The sequence below is a fragment of the Thunnus maccoyii genome, chromosome 4, assembly GCF_910596095.1.
Source record: "Thunnus maccoyii chromosome 4, fThuMac1.1, whole genome shotgun sequence".
Lineage (NCBI taxonomy): Eukaryota > Metazoa > Chordata > Actinopteri > Scombriformes > Scombridae > Thunnus > Thunnus maccoyii.
The window spans coordinates 7,794,085-7,818,207 of NC_056536.1; the positions used below are offsets into that span (position 1 = coordinate 7,794,085).

General features: G+C 39.4%; 1 protein-coding gene across 3 annotated transcripts in view; it reads left to right on the forward strand.

Moving 5' to 3' along the window:
• Positions 1–20,563, forward strand: part of LOC121896356 (potassium voltage-gated channel subfamily KQT member 2-like) — a 33,477-nt gene extending 12,914 nt beyond the window's left edge. Inside the window, exons 2-16 of one of the 3 annotated variants that reach the window (XM_042410187.1) lie at positions 1,725–1,815; positions 1,908–2,034; positions 2,451–2,626; positions 3,878–4,003; positions 4,187–4,297; positions 5,974–6,069; positions 6,180–6,274; positions 6,927–6,986; positions 8,997–9,026; positions 10,786–10,991; positions 12,860–12,907; positions 14,020–14,125; positions 15,598–15,729; positions 17,597–17,690; positions 17,848–20,563. In XM_042410187.1, the coding sequence (XP_042266121.1) occupies positions 1,725–1,815; positions 1,908–2,034; positions 2,451–2,626; positions 3,878–4,003; positions 4,187–4,297; positions 5,974–6,069; positions 6,180–6,274; positions 6,927–6,986; positions 8,997–9,026; positions 10,786–10,991; positions 12,860–12,907; positions 14,020–14,125; positions 15,598–15,729; positions 17,597–17,690; positions 17,848–18,699 (2,350 nt within the window). In that variant the 3' untranslated portion in view covers positions 18,700–20,563. Of the gene's footprint in view, positions 1–1,724; positions 1,816–1,907; positions 2,035–2,450; positions 2,627–3,877; positions 4,004–4,186; positions 4,298–5,973; positions 6,070–6,179; positions 6,275–6,926; positions 6,987–8,996; positions 9,027–10,401; positions 10,565–10,785; positions 10,992–12,859; positions 12,908–14,019; positions 14,126–15,597; positions 15,730–17,596; positions 17,691–17,847 lie in introns of those variants that run through there. The other 2 variants (XM_042410188.1, XM_042410190.1) reach the window with 2 other exon arrangements.
• The last annotated feature ends 3,560 nt before the right edge of the window (positions 20,564–24,123 follow it).

A 24,123-nucleotide genomic window follows, 5' to 3' on the forward strand; every position in this document is an offset into this window, starting at 1 on the left:
GAGAGCTTTCAAGTGTAACACCTGATCTTGTTCTCAGGAGATGCTCAAGTATCTATGATTTATGCTGGTTGTGTCTTTTTAAGATCATGCTTTGTCCCAGTATTGGGTTTCACCAGACACTCTCCATTATCTCTGCTTTGGATTCCTTCCAGAAGATCTTTACTAAAGAAAGGGTCCTGCCGTGCCTCTTCCTCTTCAAATCACACGCTATCTTCCATCCAATGAAGTGCTCGCCTGATGGTCTCAGTCTGTCTTCCTGAGGTGTGGCTGCGGAATATATTTCCAAACCTCTCCAGTGTCTCAAAAATCATATTAGTATACCGTCGCATCTCTAATTCATCCAAATGAATAACGTTTAAGTGATCTTTGATTGTATTAGGAGATGTTTGATCAGGGGCAGTGCCCCTTGTCATAATCACTTCTTACATTAACTTTCATCCCATGTTGGAAAAACCAATATAGTAAACATCACTAATGACTTCTGTAGGAGGCAGATAATGTGGATCGGACTGTGAAGAGGAGGTTGAGAAGTTTTTGTCTGTCCAGTGAGGATCTACTTACTGACACAGCCAGTAAATACACTCTGTATAATCAGCTCTGGCATACAGAGGCAGGTTCCTGGCAATGTCAGCTGATGTTACTCCACATTCTTGGCTCACAAGTTATTGGATTTCCTGCACACTTGTGTGCAAATATGTTTGCAGAGGATCACTTGTGGTTTCTTATATTAAACCTTAATGTGACTGGGTTAGATTCATTCAGGTTAAATCAGTGTTCAAATGAGCATTTACTTTTACCATTTTTTTCTGCTTGGCCGTTCAATTCTCCTTTTATGCTTTCTTCCTTATTTTCTTTGATTTCTTTCTTATTTTCTCACCAATTCACCCATTTACTCTTTCTAACTGAGCCGCTGTTGTTGTTTATGCAGTTTGGCTAGTTTCCACTAATAGGCACCACCCACAGTCTGCAGCTCTAATTATTCATTCGTCTCCAACTGGACCCACTTAAGCCTTAGAAATTGATGAGCAGATTGGTCTTAATGGTATATTATACTGTAACAGCCATCATCACATCTGAATGTTGAATCCATTTTTTTTGGAACTACTTTCTACTGAAGAAACAACACCAATTATACTTGTTGACAGTGAGATGTGTGATTTATCCAGATGGACCAGCACAAACAAAATATCCATTTTCCATTATATTGGGTTGATTGCACATGTTTCTGAAGTGAAGGTCTTGAAACCTCAGCACGTACAAACGTGCATGGCTAGACACCACTAGGGATACGTCAGAAAATGTTTTTTTCTTAATTAGGTGAACCGACCCTTTAAGATAGAGTTCTTCTAATCACTGCTTTTTCTAATAGAGGTTACGGTTTCAACAGGTAATTTCTAATGCGTGTTCCATCATGGGAATATAACGGCGTTAGTATGGTGTTTGGTGGACTGATAGGTGTGTGCTTGTTGCACCTTGTGCACAAATGTGGATTTTGTGACTTACAGTAATTGACAAATATGGATGTGAGCAGGCGTTAAGATGCCACAGACATCACAAGTTCTATACAGCCATGTGTTTCTGCAGTCAGGGTTTATAAATCAAGCAAACTGTTTCACTAACTATATTGTTCTCCCTACCTAAAACAGAATTTTACAAGTTTAACTTGACACACGTGACAAAGAAAAAGAAATAACTGTTTTTGTACTCTCTCATATATCTTCCAGATTCCTGTTGGTCTTCTCCTGTCTCATACTCTCAGTCTTTGCCACCATCAAAGAGTTCAGAAATAGCTCAGAGAGTGCCTTGTACATCCTGGTGGGTATCATATTATTTGCCGTAACTCTTCACTCCATGTACATTACATTCATGATGCGGGGTTAACTCCACCATTTCGGTTTGTTCCCCAGGAAATTGTGACCATCGTGGTGTTTGGAGTGGAGTACATCGTAAGGATATGGGCTGCTGGCTGCTGCTGTCGATACAGAGGATGGAGAGGGAGGCTGAAATTTGCCAGAAAGCCTTTCTGTATCATAGGTGAGAAAACAAGGTTGGCTTGTGTTGCGCTGGCTGTCATTTCTCTCACCCTGCTCTCTCAGAACAACATAACACAGACACATTACTGTGTCGCCCTGTTTTCCAGGATTTCTCAATTCCTTCCACTTTCAAATGTTTTAGTGAGGATATGATAACCATCTTTGTTATGCTTTCATGTGATTTTCAGCATATTCTTTGGCTTAAGGTTAGGCTCAAGACAAGATGAAACTTAACTTGCAACCATGGAAACCTAATTGAAAATTTCACACCTCTAATTCTAAGTACTTAGAGCAGCTTTCAAATTATAAGAAAAAATGATCCTCATTGTACACAGTGAAGTTGATTTGATCAAGCGCCTACTATCTCTGGCTTTCTTCTGCTACTTCTATCTTTTTTTTTTGCTCCTCTCTCTCCAGACATCATGGTGCTGATTGCCTCAGTATCTGTACTGGCAGCTGGATCTCAGGGCAATGTTTTTGCCACTTCAGCAATCAGGAGTCTGAGATTCCTGCAGATCCTCCGTATGCTGCGTATGGACCGCCGTGGAGGCACCTGGAAGCTGCTCGGATCTGTAGTTTATGCCCACAGCAAGGTGATCTTTCGTGATTAGATGTTGGGTATAATTAGCCAGCCGAATGTGGTGTTTAAAACCATATCTGATGTGCACCAGAATCATATTAACTATGCTAATTTATGCTAGTTATCTAGTGTGCCAACCACTTTAACATGGCCTCATGAAAACAAGTCTTCAAAAGCCACCTGCCTAACAGGACTTAAGCAGGTGGCTTGGACACTCTCTAATAAGATAAGTCTGTTTTCCTATAATATCTGTGTATTTTAACTACAGTATACTTAAGTTATGGTGGTGGTCAGGCAACTAAAGCATTTGGTTAAGCTTAAAAAATATGTTTTTCATGGTTAAATAAAAGGCCAACGTGAATTGCTGGTCATGAACCCTCATTTCCAGTCTCAAAGGCTTTTCCATATTTCATTATTACTTCCTGCATTGGCACTGAATGTTGGCACTGGACATAAACTGTGTGCTGCAGAATCACCCAATATAAATGTCATATGGAGACTTGGCTGGTACTGAAAAAGCAATAATGAGTTTTCCAATGTTTAATTGTTGACGTGCTTTAATTTGTGTATTTGTGGAGGAAATTGCTTATTTTAGGCCCTTTTGTTTGTATGGATATACCAAATTTTAAAAATGTTGACACTTGCATCTGTTATCATCTCAGAGGCGTTATTGTTACCTGGAAACATACCATACGTTCCTCATCATGTCAATGGTTGTGCTAATACATTTTTATTGTCTTTATCTACATGAAGAACTGAACTGTTTGTCAACAAGATGATCAAGTACAAAATTAGATTATCCAGTTTTATATAAAACCTTGAATAAAAGACTTACAGTGAAAATGTTTATGGAAGAAAATGTCTTATGTGGGTTAAGAGTTTAATTTCCACTGTGTTGCTTCAGTGAAACATTATTTCCAGTTGTTTCTCTTCCCAGCTACTCTGTCACAGTGATGAAACATATTCCTCTCAGTTTTATTTTAATGAGCTTTGAAATAGAATTATTTCCTTGCACTAATAAGATGTGGAAATGTGTGTTTGTGTGTGTGTGATGTTGTGAAAAGGAGAGAGGGTGGGCGGGTAGCATGTGTGGAGCCGAGGGAAATAAAGACGTTTATGAAATCAATGTTTGCCACAGAGGGCACGCGAATCTTATAATCATGTCCAATATTATTACAGAATGGCCATTTTTACCAGTTTATAAGGGTTATATCACCACTTTGCGAGGCATCCATGATGCTTATTACATTGGTTTTCTCTGTAGGAGCTCATCACAGCATGGTACATAGGCTTCCTGTGCCTCATTCTGGCTTCATTCCTGGTCTACTCTGTGGAAAAGGAGTCAAATACTGAGTTTGAGACCTATGCTGATGCTCTTTGGTGGGGACTGGTAAGACTAAACTTCAGTCGCAACACTGTCATTACTGCTTTGAGAAGTAGACTGTAAAACGACTGTCACACTGTGATGCACTAAATTTATTTCCAGTTTTCCTCCCTTTTACTTCACAACATATCTACAAGCTGTACCACATCACTTAAATCAAGTTGTGACTTTGATTTATCTTTTCACCAGATCACTCTCACTACCATCGGCTATGGTGATAAGGTTCCCAAGACCTGGAATGGACGCTTGTTGGCTGCCACATTCAGTATGATCGGGGTGGCCTTCTTTGCTCTTCCTGCTGTAAGTTTGAGGGCTCATCAGGAGTCCCTGAACCTAAGTATGTTGCAGCAGTTGAGTGAAAGTAAAGTGCTTATTTGCAACATCCTCATTTGTGTTCATTTAGTCTTTATCCATCATGGTGTCCAGCGCTCAATGTTTCTGCCCTGCAACTCTAAGAAAGAGTGCATTGTCTTTTGATGAAGCTTGAATTTTAGGTGCTGTTCTGTCTTTTCTATTTATCACCTCTCTTGCTGCCTTCACAGTTCTTATTTTGTTTATTCCATGAGACCCACTAGTCTGTGAATATTTAGAGGATGTGAAAACTTCAATGAACTGCATCTGCCTTGTTCAGTCATTCTCACTGTCATTGGTCTGCCCCTGGGAGTAGCACATTCATGCTAATTTTTAGCATTGTTTTAGCATCTCATCTTACCATGGTTATGGTTTTACAGGCTGCAACTTTTCTGTTTTGGTTCAGTCTCATCACTCTGTTTAACCCTGCTTCCAGCCAAGGCAACCATCAGTTTTCAGCAGATAAGCTAGTCCAATACCATACGGCAGACGGGCAAAGTTAGCGACTAGCTGGTGAACATAGTGGAAAATTTAGATGCTAAAGAGTCAGACGTTTCCCTCCAGAGACCAAACCAGAAGCAAAAGCTGATTGAATATACTTATATTTACTGAGTGGACAGAAACATGTTGAATGAATGCTTATGTTATTCCGTGTTTGCTGGATATGTAAATATGCAACTGTTGGCTAACGTATCGCCACATCAACCAACATATCAACCACCAAAAGTGGCCCAAAAAAATCTATTGATGCTCCTTTAAAATTTATGACAGTGGTTATTTTTTAAAATAAATAAACCAGTGAGGAAATTAAAATGAAGTTATTACATGTAACACATTAGTTGGTCCCCATTTGTGTAATAGACAGGTGCTCTGTAAAGAAGTAGAGCAGTAATAGGCCTTTTTTCACAACAGGCATTTTCAGTTGTCACATGAAAGCATGAAAAGCACATGAAATGGCTGCTGTGAAAAAGGTCTATGTATTGGAAATCACTGTGTTGTACTTTAAGTAGTATTATGCGCATCAGGCACCCAATATTTTTTCAGTTTTTTTTTTTTTTTTTTGCTTAGTCACTTAGAAAAGCAAATGCTCTAAGTGAGCCATTCTGTTACATTATGTTTATCCTCTCTGGTACTTAGACTGTTGCAGTAAGCTAAAAGCTTCCCCTGAATCCACAGAAACTCTGCTCTTTGTTCCCTTTACATTCAGAAAGCTTTCATCCTGTGATGCTGTAATTCCAGTCAGTCACTGATGTATTTGTCATTGGCTGTTAAATGTTCAGCTTTTCACCTGAGATTTGAAGTAGTCAGACTCAGCTTTGAGTAAGCAGCTATCGCACACAAAAAATGTGGACTGCTGTATCAGCGCTCCGTTAACAGGAAACAGTCACTACTTTTTCCACATTGACTTCTAATGCATGTGGAGGAAATCAGCATTTTCTCTCGCATTTCTGTTACCTTGAGGCTTTGCAGATGTAAAAATCTGTGATATTGTTATTGCTGGATTTGTTGTTCTGTGATGAAGGAGACAACTTGATGTTTTTGCAAGCCCATCTTCTGGCCAGTAGAGGTCAATAAAGGTCAATAATCACTTTTTGGGCTCTCTGTGTCACTCTGAACCTGTACAGGGCATCCTGGGTTCTGGCTTTGCTCTGAAAGTCCAAGAGCAGCATAGGCAGAAACATTTTGAGAAGAGACGTAATCCTGCAGCAGGCCTCATCCAGGTATCCGTCTGAGGAACTCCATATGATAACAACACCATGTCCATGTATCTGTCAAACAGAGATAATCTCCTGACAAAAAGCTGAAAGGACTTTTTTATTTCTACATCCAGGCTGCTTGGAGGTTTTATGCTACCAACCTTTCCCGTACAGATCTGGTGTCTACATGGGATTTCTATGAGCAGACTGTAGCCATTCCAATGTACAGGTAAGTGATAAAACCGGCCAAATAATGCTGGACATTATTCAGCAGTTTCAATAAATACAACTGTTTTGTCATATGACATTCTGCCATCTTTCTTAAAACTGGGAAGCCAAATGGAAAAGTGAACCTACAGAATATCTTCATCTCACTGTACTCCAAACTCCCTTGTTGAATCAGATACTACTGCCTGAGGAATCACACACTGGTGTGACTTTTAACTTTCTGCTTTAATAAGGGTAATTTTACAGCAGATCAGGCTGGTGTCTTGGCAGTGACATCTGAACCCTTTTGAAATTCTGTTCAAAAGACAAACACTGCCAGTGACTACTTTGTAAAATTAACATCTTATTTCACTGTCCAGCTATATGATTCAGCAAATAAGTTGCCCTGTTTGACTTTTGCAGTGCAGATTTCTACTATTTATTCCTCTAGAAGAAGGAGATTGCTGCTTGTCTGTTCTATTTGGAAATTACCTCATGTTCGGTTTCATTCCAGTAGTAATTCCATGTGAAAAGGTGATGACCAGCAGAAAAGACAACTGCCAAACTAAATGGAATTAGTGTTAAAACACCCAAAGGCGAGCTTTAACCTTTGAGCACCGATGGTGGTGAAACCATCTTGACAGAATGATGAAATACTCTTTGTCTTTTCCCAGACTTATTCCACCTCTGAATCAGCTGGACCTGCTGAGGAATCTGAAGGGCAAGTCATTCAGGTATAAACATGACACCAAGAGTGACACAGCATGATCTCATGATGATGATGATAATGCAGATAATGATGATTGTTGTAGTGGTGATGGTAATGATGCTGAAACAGTGAGGCAATCATCTAAAAATGGAAAACAAAACAAGAGAAGTAATTATAAGCTCTGTCATTTGTAAAGGCAGGGCAAGTAAAACTCAAAATGTTTTACTTTAAATTGTATGTGCACACACCCACCGGCTCAAATCCAGTAAAAAACTCGAATCCGCACCACAGACATGAACCGCAGACACAGGCACACACATACAGTACTTAATCGTAATCTTGAGAAGATAGAAAAGCTTTCAGTTTGATTTTGAACCTCTGAGTTTTCTGACTTGTTCACTGTATTCCAGAGACAGTGACTCTAATGGTGCAGACACACTGAATCTGTTGACAGATATCAAGTCAACTAATCCCATTCATTTTCTATGGAGAGCAGGAGATCTGGCCGTGCGGTGCATGTTGGATACGGCATGGCGAGTTGACAGACAAACCACCATATTTGAATTTGCATAATCACGATATGACCTCACCTGCAACTCGGCCAGCTCATGAAACTCAGATCAATATGACAAACTAGGCAGTGCTGATCAGATATGAATCAAGATTCTATTACTGCATTGCCTATTTCTCGGCTGTTGTCAGAAAGATACTGAAGTGTACTGTTTAGCTGTAAAATGAGATCATTTGTAATGCGGTCACCATGTTTAAAACAGCAGAGCAAAAACCAAACACACCCAACTCGCAGTGCGTCACCCATCATGTCACCCACTGGGAGGAGTGTTCAGTGGTCCAGTGCATCTGGATCCATCGTGGGCGGAGTCTGTGTCTGCACCATAAGTGTGAATAAGATTGAGAATAGCCATGTAAAGCAATAATTGCTTTTATACAAATTCAGCTTTATTGGCTTCAGTGCCACTGTTGGATTCATTTTAAAGAGTATTTAACAATAAATCCGCTCTTTAAAATTACTTTCTGACAGTATCAGTTGATCTGAGTCACAGTCTATAGGTCTAGTGTTCATTTACACAGAAGTTATTTTCCTTTTTCCAGAAAAAATCCAGTAATTCTGTCCTCTAGACCTCCTTAAAAATCTGGTATACAACGCCCCTGACCAGGTCTTGAGGAGTGCTACTGCATATGTGAAAAGAATCGTATAAAGCCTTTTGTGGCTCCAGAGGGAGCTGTGCAAAGTTTGACGAACTGCTTCAAGTGCTGTCACTTGAGTTAATGTTGGTTTGGGCTCAGGACAAGTTTGAAAATGAAACAAATCTGCAGTTGTGGAGTTTACCAGACCTCTGAGGCCCACTCCTCATCTCTGCTTGAAGCTTGTGGCTCGAGGCTACCTTAGCCGCTACAAGCATAACGCATCCAAATCGCAAATCGAACTGCTGGCGGTTGAGTTGGATTGTGGGTAATGTAGGTGCCAGGTTTTGACAAGGAAGAAGAATGCATGGAATAAAATTTCAGATCTCTCTTGTTCTTTTGCACTGATTTTGATACTTTTCAACAAAACTCCTGACATTGTTCTAGCAGTGCAATGCTAAATCTGTGGAGTACTCTTTCAAAACAAGACTGAAAAGTAGTCTGGTTGAAAGTTTCAAGCCTGTTTCAAGTTTGCTTCTTTGCACTTGTCACCACACCCAGCTGTGATGTCGCAGTGTACTGACACACCCTGGAGTACACCTCTACATCACTGCAGCAAGGTGAAAAGTTAAACCACTGAAGGTCAGCCAAAATAAGATTTTCTATGGGTGTTAAGTTACTCTTAAAATATTTTTCCTCATCTTTTGTGTAGATTTTGTACAGCATTTCCCATCCAGCAGCTTGACGAGATTTTTCTCTTGACTCTTTTGGCCCCATTTGCTTGACAAGTGATCCTCATTGCTAACCCATCTCAACCCTACAAGCATAGCACAATATTAATGATGATATGTAATGAATTTCTGACTTTCATCCCGTCTTTTTCTACTCACAGGAAGGAGTCTCAAGCAGAAACCTCTCCCAGGTCTGTGATCTGATTGGTTTTTTTCTCTCTTCACCTCCCTTTGGCTTCTCTTCAATTCTGCTCTTAGTTGCTGCTGAGGCACTCTTCTTGGGGGAGTGTATGTACAGTATACCTTTGAGTGTGTGTGTGTGTGTGTGTGTGTGTGTGTGTGTGTGTGTGTGTGTTTGTGTTTGTGTGTGTGTTTTGGGTTACTGTAAATCCTTGTGCGTGTCAGACATGGATGTTTATTAAGTGCCTCCTTCAAGAACGGTCATGCTGCATTTGCATACATGGTGCTCAAAGATCAGCTCACTTTGGCCTCACTCCCAACTTGCAGCTTTATTAAATATTCACTAATAAGCTGTTCTTTGACACTCTGCTCAGCATCACCTTGGGAAAAAGTGATTTTGAACACTTTAAAAGCCTTGCTTGATTTTTATCACAATGTTTTTGACAAAAGAAACAAGTACAATTATTAACAATGTGGTGACACTTTATCATGACTTTATAAACCATTTGCATATTATCTGCAAATCTGTTGGAAAATCAACCCTAAAACATCATTAGAAAAATACTAACAGCCTTTTAAATTCATTCCAAACATGGAAAAAGAACAAATAGCAAGGACACAACTATTGAAGTGTTTATAGCTGATTGACTGACAGGTTGCAAATGACTTATAAATTATAGTTACAATAAAGTGTTACTGGTATCACAGAAGGGCACACACTGCTGATTTTGTAACTGTTTCCACTGCTATTTTATCTCTTTTGTGTCTCCTCTACTGCCCACCACTCCAGTAATGAAAATGCACACAAAGACAGACTTTGCGGGTGCTGTCCGAGAACTATTAGGTATAGTTGTTGCACAGATACTAACAACTGCACTGCAAGTCTGTGTGTCACCTTTCATTCCTACTTCTGTTCCTCTCCTTTTTGAAACAAAAGTAAAGGTGGAGGAATCATGGAATAAAGACATTTTTTGAAAATATGTCACTTAGTGAGTGATAAAATCTGACTTTAATAATTTCAGTTCACTGTTTATATTGTAGTGCAGCATTGTCAGTGATGTCTACAAGAAAAGCTGCTTAAAATAAACACAAGAGAGAATCTGCCCACACCTTTTACCCTTTTTACTGAGAAAACACAGTTACACATCCTTGTTTACCGCCCTGTCACAGTTGATTTATGGTTTCTTTTAGTAATGTCTTTATGCAGTTGATTTGCTTGCTGCCTTTTTTTGCCTAATCAGCGCATATAAACTTCTGTTCAGCAGGCAAGGTGCATATTACTGAGTACCTAAGTGTGTTTCCTTTGACCAATTCCCATGTATCAGGTGGAGCATAAAGTATGATGGTGAATTTTATTTGCATGATTTGTGTTCACTTTTTGCATAGAGCGAGACCACAGCTCTTCCTTTTGAGACATGCAGTGTCACTTTGCTTCCCATGCATGCTAGCTTGTAGCTTCCTGCTGCTTGCCTGACCCACTGAATGCTCTACTATGTTCGTATGTGGACATGGCTCCTTCTGCTGTAGGACATTGCCCATTTTGCGTTTCTGCTGAGGTAAGATTTATCATCACACCAGTGCTGTATTCTACAAATTCCCAAGATTACATCTAAAACAACAAAGCAGTAGGATAAAGACCTGTAGCTACAGATAGTTAATTACTTATATGTTGAATGATGCCATAAAAACTTTTTTATTTTTTTTTTATTTTGTTTTTACATTTTATACGTTTTACTGGTTAAATTTCTTTTCTTATGACTTGCTCTGTAGTCGGAAGGCCAGCCTGAAGGACAAAGTGTTCCCCAGTCCCTCCAAGGCTCCCATGGCCAAAGGGAAGACCCAGTCTCCTGGGGCAGAGGACGGGGCCGAGGGGAGCCCCAGCAAGGTCACCAAGACCTGGAGCTTCAATGAGAAGAACAGAGGACCAAAGCACACCTTCAGAGTCCGGGGCAGCACCTCACGCCAAAACTCAGAGGGTGAGGGAACTTCACACAGTATGAACAACATCTGTCCAGATTCACAATGAGTGTTAGAGTACAGACAAATGCACACTTTTGAAGGACAGTGCTATTTCATGCTAAAATATAAAATCCTTTTTCTCTAAAGATGCATTCTTGTTAAAGTGGACAGTCTTTGAGAAAGACACTGAAACCCTGCAGTAAAATGTTAGTATTTTAAGGAGGTTAGCAGTCGATTAATCTCATAGATCTGCTTCATGTTCAACTGCTGGGAAACTCTGGGCTAATTTGCAGTGTTTAAAGGAGTAGTTTGACATATTGGGAAATAAACTTATTTGCTTTTTGGCTGAGCGTTAGATGAGAAGATTGATACAATATTCGGTAACATAAAGCTATAGCCAGCAGTCAGTTAGCTTATCTTAGCATAAAGCCTGGAAACATGGGGAAACAGCTAGCCTGGCTGTCCAAAGACAAAAAATACACCCACCAGCACCTGTAAAGCTGCTGTAATTAACACGTTATATCTCGTTTACATGCTCACTGTGACAACGCTAACATGCTGGGTCAAATTTTTATCATGTTCACCATCTTATCTTAACATGTTAGCATTTCTGTATTACCACTAAAGTCAACACCTGACCTGATGATGGCACTAGATGAAAGGTCAATGAATTGATAACAATTACCAAAGTCATCAGGAAACTTAAGAGAACCACGAATGTCTGGAAAAAATTTTGAAGAGAGCTGAAAATATTTCAGTCTAGAGAAAAGTGGTGGACTGACCGACCCACCATCAGAATGCAATCTTTAGATAAAATGTGGCAAACTTTACATGTGGATTTTTGTACCTTTTGACAAAGACCCTGTTTCCAGTCTTTATGCTAAGCTAAGCAAAGAGGCTGTTAGCTGTAGCTTCATATTTAGCATACAGACATGGGTGTGATATCATCTAACTCTTGCAAGAAAGTGAATAAGTGTATTTACCAAAAAGTTGAATTATTCCTGAAGGCCAATATGACCTACTCCTTGTTCAATTTTTGAGAAACTCAGGGCTCCTTTACAGTGTTTTAAATCAGAAATCAAATTAAAAAAAAAAATAAAAAATTGCACAACTGAATGAAAATAATGAAGGAAAATTTCATTGATGTTTTAATGTCACTTTTAATATAACTGTGGTCAGAAAGAAGTGTCAATCATAGTTGTTGACAGCAATATTTTATAAAAGGCAAATATGTCCAGTATTTTAGCAAGCCAATATATTAATCTAATCTTGACTTAGTGGCAACATTAAGTCAAAAAGATCTTTAATTTATGATATTGTGAGTCACACACTGTATGCAGCAGCTTAATTGACTAATATACTAATATTGACACTGGATCTTTCCTCAGTTATGAATTCAGTTGATATGAAAGGGTACACAGTAGAGCTCTGTGTGGCTTTGTGCGACCCCAAGGTCAACAACTCATCAGCTGTGTGTTTTAAGAAGGAGAGTGCTGATGCCACTTAATAAATTGGAATCAAGCCTCTTTAAGATGCGGTCATTGTGCAGATGCAGTAATTGCCATGCAGGTAATGTTTATATATATATGTAGTTTCTCATGCATGTATTCAAACATATGAGGAAGACAGGGAGCTTTTCTTGACTAGACTAAAGCCAACATTTCAACATTCTGCTGGGGAGACAGAGGTCGGTTGGTTTGGATGTTGGTGTCCAGCCATCATTTATTGCTAGACAGCCCAGCTGCATCCATATGTCATCCAGGCCACTGTATCATTATCTAGAAATATACTTCTCTCCTTCACCATTTCTTTGCCTTTTTGTTAAGCAATTTAAACCAATCTCTCATTAGTTGTTTTTCTTCTTCCGCTTCATGGCATGTTAAAGTGCTGATTGAAATGCAGGACGAAGACTTTGGACTGAAGAGTTCTCCAGGTTAGACAAGTCATCATGACATGTCTTCAGATTAGACTGTAATATAATATACTGTAATGTCTAGCTGTATATTTTACCATATATATTATATAAAGCTTTATAATATATGCTGTTGGTAAGTGTAACTGTAAGAGAAGAGAGACCAGTCCTTTCAAACATGAACCAGAAACCATTCAGTGGACTCCACAAGTTCCCATGTTTGGAATTGATTTGTCTGCCATTGTCATCCTGCTAGGATCCATAACAAATCTTTTTCCATGTCTCTCCTCTCTCTCTTTTTGCAGCAATTGAAGGTTTAATAAGTAAGACATTGGGATATTTTGTTGGTTGGCTTCTATGGGGGATATAAAAGAAAGACAAGTCAGCTTCACCGGTCTGGAAAACATGCATGCTGAAATCTGCTGAGATTTGTTCACTTGACATGAACCCCTTTTTGTTTTGATTTTTCTCATACGAGTTTTTCCCCAATGATGATGGAAGGCTCTGAAGCATGGTTATACCTGAGAACAAGCATGTAACAATTTAACTATTCCTTAGGATTGTATGTACTCCACACAATTGATTATAAGTATTGATGTATAGAAGTGGTAGGTAGTTAACAGTGGGTTCAAGTCAAGTGGTGCCAAGATAATACAAAATTGACCCAGAGACAAAATGCCCAAAGGCCCCGCTTTATGTTGCATGAAGAGACCTCACTTTCCCTACCAGATTCTCATCTCATTTCTGATCAACAGTGATTAGGCCTAGACACCTTTGCCTGTATGCAATATGCTTCAAAATCCTGAGATCAGCCTTCTGGCTAAACTAAACATGCTAGTTTATCTAGACTGCGATTGGTGGTGGGAAGAGAGTACTTGTCATTAAAGGTTTCAATAAAGCTTTATCCCATCAGCACTATCCTTCAATTCTGCACCAAGTCTTTTTTCTGTTGTTCCACTAAGCCCGCTCACTACACTCACAAACTGGCTAACTGGCTTGAAACCAATTTTAGTAATTGAATTTTGCACCTTCAAAGCTAAAAGCATCAACTCAGCTATGCTTCTGCTGTTGACGCTGGTCATGTAGAGGCCAGTGAAATATTCTGTAAAAGTGTCCTTGTCTTTGCTCTGTAGAGGCGAGCCTCCCAGGAGAGGAAATTGGTGATGATAAGACTTGCCACTGTGAGTTTCTCACTCAAGAATTACCACCGGGCTTGAAGGTTGCAATAAGGGCAATCTGGTAAGGGTTCCCTTTAATGTGCAACTTCTATGGTTCTGCAGTGTTTATTTAACCCATGGAGACTAAAAAGGGAATAATAGTTTGTGTTTATGACTTTTTCTTTACCCTGTGATCATCTATGATGCTAATTGTAAAAGATCTGATAGTGTTAAAAGATCATTCCAGTTTATTGCACTTCTATCAGTTTTGGTCATCATTCCTATTGATAAAAATAACATTGTACTCAACATGTTAATTGCTGAGATATGGGAATGTGGTGATACGTGGTGCTAATAAGACTTGATGGGGCAGGTTTTCCAATCTTTATGCACATGGTGCAGGCTAGCCTAGACCGACGTTTGTGCCTCTCATGTATTAGCTTAGTTAAATTACACAGTATTAGTTACATTTCAGACGCAGAGACAAGCATCTGTTTCTCTAAAAGATGGATGAAAAGAAATTCTCTCCGCTGCATGATAACATTTTTTTTAACCCATTTCCTGTACTCAGAGGAACCGATGCTCAGCTTTGTGACTTGAAAGTAATGATAAATCTAATGAGATGCACAAACTAGGGCTAGCTTAACCAAACTTATTGAAGGGAAAATGAAAATATTGTTAAAATTATTAACCAAACTGTACAATGTGTATATGTTTACACACCAACTGCCTGATTCAACTGACCTATTGTTTTTACCTTAGTTGTGTATGCACAGTTTTCCTGTGCAATGAAAGATTATTAGCAACAATTCGTTTTTTTCACAGCAACATGACTTTGTTGTAGTCATGTTGCTGTGTTCCTTTGGTGAGTTTGATATTATCATAACAAAGAGAAATGATGGCCAAAACTATGAAAATAAGGGTGTATGAAGGTTTACTCTTACCTTGGAGGTAGTAGTATGAAGGTCTCAAGGTCCACTTACTAGCTTTTTTCCAGAGCATTCAGCCATATCTAACAGTCTTCATCAGCTGTCATGGAGCCATATATGACCAGCTGTTATCACATATTACTTAGGTCACATGATGACAACTGAGAAACTCCATTTGCTGATGAATGACCATGAGATGTGGCAGAAAGCCTTCAGAAAAAGTTAGTAAGTGTACCTTGAGTTAAGATTATCTTGTCAAGCTATGAAAATAACACCCAAGTCAATGAATTACCCTTTTAGAAGGACATCTGTTTTTTGCATCTACAGTCACATTGCTGGATTAAGCCTTTTTCACAGAAGATATTTTGACATGTCACAGTAAGAAAAGCACAGGTGTAAATGAAATTAATGACATCTAAATGTCTTTAACTGCTACAGTTTCAGGGTGATGCTATTGTTAATGCTGGCTCACGGTCACACTGTCATGACTTACTGGGACACTTGAATAAAATGTTGGTAATGTTATTAATAACACCTGTGCTGATCAAAGTCCAAATATCTGCTGTGAGTAAGGCCTATTCATTTTACTGTGTGCCATATGTGAAAGTGATGTGTCTTCCCTCAGCATCATGAGGTTTCTGGTGTCTAAGAGGAGATTCAAAGAGAGCTTGCGGCCTTATGATGTCATGGATGTGATTGAGCAGTACTCTGCAGGTCACCTGGACATGCTGTCTCGAATTAAGAACCTGCAATCCAGGCAAGTGCATGTTCAACTATGCAATATATTTGAACCAGTTTAAATCTGAGACACACTTGTTTTCATGCTGTTTCAGATTGTACAGCTGCTACAGGACTTTAACCAACAGCAGTTGATCTGTCAAGCTAAATGTTACCATGGTGATACATGGAAGCATTGTCAGCATTATTTCCATGATTGAAATTCAGATTAATCAGTGGAGTTGGTTCAATAATTAGTCCAAATGTATTATAGCAGCAGTGATGTGATTTAATATAGTGTTTGTGGTGTTACTGGATACACACATGTTGTGATAAGTCATTAATTTGCCTGTTTCATTTGTCCAGCTACATACATGTGTTGTATTCAGATCTGTTTTATGTCAGTGACCTTGTGTACCAAAGTACAATTCAATTCTTTTGCTTCTGTGTGCGTCACACATTCATTTTAGATTTCACACTGTTGTATAATTCACATCGTTCTCTATATGAGTTCCTGCAAATTAGCTCCTCATATGTCAATCCCCTAAAGGTCTAACATGTAGAATAAATGTATTCCAACGATGAAATACATACACTTCCATCCACAATGCAAGTCAGACTCACTGTGTGTCTTGTGTGTGTGGAATATATTGAAAATTGTTTTCCATAGCTAATGTGATTCCCACGTTGCTTCATTTTGCATTGCACTCATATCGTCTCTGTGTGCCTTGCCAGGATAGATATGATTGTGGGGCCCCCTCCCCCATCAACACCTCGTCATAAGAAGTCCACTGAAGGTCCTAGGTTAGGTTAATAGACTGCACCTCTAGAATGACCATTTTACCAGCATTATGCTCCTTATATTATAGTCCAAACACTGAAGAAGTTACATGCAACCTTATTATTTTGATTGATGGAACCCCTTTTGAGCTCAAGCCACTTGACCTGACTCATTCAGCTAGATAATACATGCAGAAACACAGCAATGTTCAAGATTTAATATCAAAACAGTTTGATGAATAGCATTATGCGCAACATTTTCAGAATGTTGTGCAGTTAATTTAGCTCTTATGTCACATTATATCAGCTGCTGTCAAGAAAAGGACCAGCGGCTTGCTTGCTGAATGTTAATGAGCCATGTCATATGGCCTCGCTCAACAGGGGTTTGACAGTGCTAGATGCTTGCTCTCATACTGGAGAGACAGAGGGAGAGCTCCCCCGGTAGGATGCAATGGAAATGAAGCATGAAGCATAACAAAAGCATGCCAAGTGATGCATTTTGGCCCAAGACAAAGTGTTCCTTCTCCTCACACTTTGTTTCGGTAAAGTCATAGTGCATGGATCCACACCATTACACCATTCACCTGTACATCTGCAATCAATATTCTCTCAGGAAATGCTCACTTACTTGTCAGTTAGTGTTAGGCCACCATTCATCAATTTGTAGCTTGAGAAGTATCATCAAAAAAATGCTTTTGTTACCTAATTTCCATGTTAAGGTAGCTCACATTATGGCCTCATTAACTTCTTAAAGGTGCCCTGTGGAGTTTTCTTGTAAACAAACAAGTTATATTGATATTCAGTGTTACTGACTAAAATCAATGTTGAATGCATTTCCTTCTGCATAAAACACTGTCAAAGCCCATTTTTCTTAAAAGTTTGAACTGCCTATCTTGGCAGGTTACTGTCACCTGTAGAATAGTGTGAAACAATTGGCACGACTGTGTATTGCATCACCTGAGTGCATGTGGACAAGACAAACAAAATGGGGAACCACTCATCAAAAAGCTGCTTCATAGTGCTACTAGAAGTCAAAAACTCCACAGGTTACCTTTAAGTTTAAGAAACCTTTGTGGCAGAACAGAACAGTTTTTTTAATCTCAGATGTTACCTTTCTCAAATGCTAGAGTTGACCAGATAGTAGGTAAAGGTCCTAAAGCTGAGGGAGAGGCTGCAGAGGACCAGAGCATGATGGGACGTCTGGTCAAAGTGGAAAAACAGGTAGGAATGTTTCTCCCACTCACATATGGTTTGTAAAGGTCCTACAAGTTGGTTTCTACTGAGGCCAAATCAGTGCAGTTATATTTGTGATTTGTATTTGTTTTCCTGATGTATTTTCACAAAGTCCTCATTTGTGTGTTTTTCTTTTTCCCTGTAGGTGGTCTGTATGGACAGGAAACTTGATTTCCTGGTAAATGTGTATGTGCAGCGTATGGGCATCCCTCGCTCTGAAACAGAGGCCTTTTTCAACTCCAAAGAGCCGTATCCAGCCCCGCCTTACCACAGCCCAGAGGAGAGCAAGGAGGAGAAGGAGGGAAAAGAGGAGGTGAAGGAGGAAAAGGAGGTGAAGACATGCTCAGCTGCAGATGTCCTGTGTTCTGATGGGTCTTTGGAAAAGAAAGATCCTTTACTGGGTCGGTCTGTGGCGAGATCGGTGGGTACTCCCTCCGGCAGCAACAGCCGCCCCTCTACCTCCTGGCAGCACCAGCTGCAGCACCCCCTCAGCCAACCTGCCTGGAACAGCAGCGTGGCCAACACCCCTTCACCTGTCGGTGGCGACCATTCGCCCACCCTGTTCCGCCTTCCGCCTCCACCTGCTCCAGTTCACGACCGATCTTCCTCTGGTCCGGGTGGCAGCGGCCGAGAGAGCGGTTCCCAGAGCAGGAGGCGCCAGAGAAGGCAGAGGTGTCAGCAGGATGCCACTGCCGTGGAGAGTGACACGTCTCTCTCCATCCCGTCTGTTGACCACGAGGAGCTGGAGCGCTCCTTCAGCGGCTTCAGCATCTCCCAGGCCAAGGAGGACTTCTTTGGGCCTTCCTTCTTTACAGGTTCAGGAGGGGGAGGTGGAGCAGGGACTGAAGCTGGAGCTGGACCTTCACTCTGTGCCAGGGTTAGACCCTTCATAGCAGAGGGCGAATCAGACACAGACTCTGACCTCTATGCTCCCTCACCTCTGTCCTTTACTGGAGAGGTCTCATATGGAGAGAGGGGATGGCCGGGACTGAAGTAGGTCAGGAAGGACTGCTCTGCCTAGTAAAGAGGCTCATGGTGAAAGGGATTGGTGCCTCAGTTGCCAATAGCAAACCTATCATGAGACCCTATCGCCAACTTGACTGACTGTTGTCGCTGATGATGCTATTACAGTTTATTTTTGGTTAAGTGAATGATTACGATTAGTTGTTTGTTACTGAGGATGGTAAAAATATGCCCTTATAAAAACAAATGGGTCCTTTATCACCTTTTTTTGTTTGTGGTGTAACACTTTACAAGCAATGCTTGATGACATTTGCATTGTATCCATCAAGATCTTGTTTAAATAGAAAAATAGCTTATAATAACTTATTTAGAGACATTTTTTGTTGCATTCATTAGTGATATTTATTTGTATTTATTAGTAAAAGGTACATGATAGTATAGATGTGTGATTTATGACACTTAATTTTGCATTGAACTTATACTTGAAATTGATTTGTATGGAATATAAAAGAGACCATCACCTTGATTTCTCTTATTATGTAGTGAGTGCATTTTAGCACTTCTGTTAAACACTGACCACTGTCAATTTGAAAACATAGTGGGAGAATTAGTAATGCAAGATTGTTCAAGTCTTATCACATGGTTAGCATAGTGTCTTGATAACTTCTATACCTTTGAATGACTTGAGGTGTTATGATGCCAAAACCTTAGCTATGATAATCAATTAGATTCTCGCAGAGTAAAAAAAAAAGTGCTTGCTTTTACAGCATCATTAATTCAGCCTGGTGAATACTACAGAAGAACTCCCCTCAAAGTATTGCAGATACTTCCCCATCAATAAACCAGTGAACTTCCTGCATGGCATGTTAAATGGTTGATTTAAGAACTGTGTTAAGCAGGCTACAAAACCAAACAAAAATTCAGCAGAAAAACTCCATGAGTGTTTTTCATCTATACAGACAAACAGAACGGTGAATAAAACGTGACAATGTGTGTGCATGACTGGTTTCAAGCTACAATGTGTTGAATTTTTTATGGGGCTTTGCTTGAATTCCAATCATGTAAATGCAGCCTGAGCTTGATAATTTCAATGGCTCTTCTTTTCTAGGCAAATATGTCCTTAAATGGTGTACACATCGAAAACAAAGGCAGATGTTTAATGCCACTTATCTAAACAATATGGGCTCAAATGGATATGCGCTCATACAATTTGTATTGTTATCACACAACATGCAGTCTTGAAATTGGATTGAGTGAATCACTTGGGACACTTGATCATATTTTGCATATGTTACTCTGACATTAATTAGCCTGAAAATGCATAGGTCAATAATTTAGATTCTCTGATGCTATGTCAGCTCGGCACTAAATGAGGAAATGATGCAATAAAAAGCACGCAAGGCAATCAAGAACCATCATTCTTTATGAACATTAACATGGCCTTACGTTTCCAAAATCCATTGTTTTATAATTACCTAAATCAACTATTTGAATTCTTGACATTTCATGAAAGTACATTTTCAAATGTTATGTAGGAGGTTTTGTGGCCTGAGAGCAAATGCTCCAGGTTATAAATTTAGCCAGTGATAGTGCTAAAAGCATGGTATTCAATAGGACATCTGAAGCATGAACAGTTCTTGTGACTGTAAAACTAACCATAGCAAACCAACTCCAACATTTCAACATTAACACCCAAACATGGATATGATAACAGAGGAAATGTCATTTAATAGAGACTATTCACACAAGATATATGATCCATTTTTCAGAAAAGAAGAAACAAACCCGCTGGCATGTTTTCTACAACCCAAAGAAAGGACCTGTAAGGTTTTACATGATACAGTAGCTCTTAGTTCACCACCATCCTGTAACTGCACCTTCTTCTTCTTCTTCAATAATAAAACTTTGTACATCACTATAAGATAATGTCTTTGTCTCTTTTACGTTCTATGTCAGTAAAGCAATACCATGGCGTGTTCTGATGCGTGAAAACAAGACTGGGAAGTGTATGAGCAGTATGGTGCAATAGTGGCCATTTATCACTAGATGGCAATCAAGAACCTTATTTCAGTGGGACCTTGTTAGATCAGCAGATATGTGAGGGAGGTTAAATAGATACATAGATAGATAGAACATTGCACCCATATATGATCTCATCTCATTTCAAAACCATAGGCATTGATATGCACATTTTTGGAACCTGGCTGCATGGATTTTCTCTGATTCAGTCAGAAGAGCATTAGTGAGGTCCAACAGTGATTTTGGGTGCAGTCTGTGCTGCATCCCAAAGGTGTGAATGGGGATGAGGTCAGGGCTCTGTGCAGGCCAGTTACATTCTTGCAGACCATGCTTTGTGCACAGGGGCACTGTTATATTGAAACAAGAAAGGGCCTTCCCCAAACCAAAAAGGTGGAAGCATATTATTGTCTGAAATATCTTTGGATGCTTATCATAAAAAAAAATAAATCTGATAATTGAGTGGCCTTGGTCCAAACTATGAAAAACAGCCCCGGGACAAAAGTTCACAAATGCATGCAGACTGAACATGTGTCCACAAACTTTTGGCCACATTGTACAGTGTAGATTAAACCACTGCAACTGTCCACTCATGTGTGTACATCAGCAAAAGCAGATTTATTTATTGCTTTCACCTGACACATTTTATGTAACAACCTGTTTAACAACCATTGGCTATTATCAGTGAAACAGCAAAGGAGCTTTTCCATGCCACATATTCAACCTTAGGTCAGCCAATTTGTTAAGTGTTGTGAGGCCAGGATTTTAGTTGAAAGGGTGATACAAATAGGAATTGATTGGCTCATTAATAAAAGTCAGATGATGGCGACACAGCACCTAAGGCTTATTTACTTCCTGCTGCACCTGGGGAATTGCAGACGTCTTGACCACCCAAAGCACGGACCAGAGGTCAAACAACCAGCACAGATAAATGTTTTAAATTGCATCTATTCTGCAGTGAAGACATTCATATTATCATTCATTTCAATAACTGGAATGGAAAATAAAGTTTATAACAACAATGTACCAAGAACAGACCCAGAATTTAGCTGTGGAACATTGTTTATGTAACATAACACCAAATGAATCAATGCAATCTGAATGTTTCCTCAGTGTTGCCATTTTTCTGTGTGAGCACAGTGATAATGCCGTTCGTTTTTTTTTTTTTAGCCCATCTGTGTGGGACATTTATTCAAACATGAGAGATTTGTGTTTTAAACAGTGCCATTAGATAGAGGCAGGACATTGACCCTTTGGTGATGAATGATAAGACCCAAGAATCAATGAAACCATTAGTGATCCGACTCTTACGAGAGACCTGTCAAGAGAGGGGCCAGAAACAGATGGGCTGTATGCATTTTGGTAATGGTATGTGTGTTGACATGTTTCACCATTGAGTGCACTGGCAGGAATGCAATAAAAATTTAGCTCATCCCGTAGCCTTGTTGTACACTTAAACTAATTTTAGCCTTTCCTTTTCAGTTTTTCATAAGAAAGAGATGACTCTGATGCCCTTTGGATTGATTGTACGTCAAGCGTGTAAATGAATGAACTCACATGCTGTTCTTTAAATGAGATCAGATCAAATATGAAAATTTTTTACTAGAGATGACTTTCTACATTTACAGCTGAGAGGAAGAAATGGCTCTGTGTCCTTGGCACCAGCTGTGTTTGTGTACAGGTCTGGCCTGGTGGTCTCCATGTAAACATTTTATTTATGTATAGTGTTGGTTAACATCAGCAAAATGCCATCAATGTCCACCAAGGGCAGACATATGTGACCTTCCTTTGTCCCTGTATAACACACACACACACACACACACACACACACACACACACACACACACACACACACACACACACACACACACACACAAATAGACACATGGGTCCATAATGATGATGGGGGTGGGGATTAACAGTTGTGTAAATAACATTGGCAACCATATATCAGAATTTAGATTCATTACACATTGGCTGCATTTCAGACAAAGGGTGTGCATAGTGACAAGGGCAATCTGTACTGCTTTACTGCAATTGGTTGTCAATCTCATAGCCCAATGAAAAACTGTGGCTCTTATATTAAGATATAAATGTGTGAAAGCATAAATGCATACATATAAAATAATATATAATTTAGGATGGATATGTAATGTGAAAGAAGGGGGGATTTTTATAAGTATGTGACGTAAGAAAGATGAAAAATTGCTTGACATTTGTCACATACAGGAATTAATTATTCTCCTCTTGTGAAGACCTGTAAATGTGATTCTGGTGAGCTGTTCTTCCAAAAGGAAAATATTCCAGTTCTGAGTCAACAGTATAAAAAAATGGAGGGAATCCAGATATTGGCTCCTGTAGGAAAATAATATCTTGGACTAAACCTAATTGAGTGTGCACAGCTTATCATTTATCATCAGACAATTACCGAATTGGATTGATCTTAATTCCCTAAAGGCTTTTGCCAAAAGCAAGTCTGGGCATCCATTTATCAGATGGGAGGAAGGATATGGCAACTTTATTGATGTATAACCTGACCTGACTAATTAGCTTGATATACTAGTTATTAGACAGCAAGTCACAACTATGCAACTGTGGTTGCATGTGAACATGTTTTGAAAGGATAATCAGAAAGCTGTGTACATATGTATAATATATATTATCGTTTAAATAATTTATTGTAATAGAGTTTAAATAGTGCCTCAACAATCACCAGCAGACATTATAGGTCTACTCATAAGATCATGAGATAATATGAATTATTTAATACATTTTATTCAAAATACTCAGGAAAATTGTTCAAAAGCAACTGTCTTTGAAGTTAAGGATGTATGCAATACATTTCAGATTTAACCATGGTTTGAAACTTCAGAAACGCAACAGCCTGCTAGCAGCTTTGTGAGGTTGTTGCCTACTGTACTGGGCACAGTAATTTGAGCTAAATGCTAATGTCATCTTGCTCACAATTACAACGCTAACATGCTGATGTTTAGCAGGTGTCTACCATGTTAGCACGCTAAAATTTGCTAATTAGCACTAAACACAAAGGACATCAGAAGCTGATGAGGATGTCATTACATGTTGGACAACATTGAATAATTTTGACCTGATGACGGTGCTAGACATTAATGTCTGTACAAATTTGATGGAAATCCATTTACCAGTTGTTGAGACATTTCATTCAAAACCACAGATGTCAACCTGCTGGTGGCTCAACAGGAAAAGTCAGGGGATCACCAAATTCAGGAGGTTTCGTCCTCTGGGGGCATGAATGTCTGTACTAAATTTCATGGCAATCCATTTCATAATTGTTGAGATTTTTCAGTCTGGGGCAAAATGGTCGACTAAATGACAGACCAACATTACTATCCCTTGAGCCATGGCCCTAGTGTGGCAAATAGAATAATTAAGTACATGTAAAGGATTAACTTGTGTAAGGCAT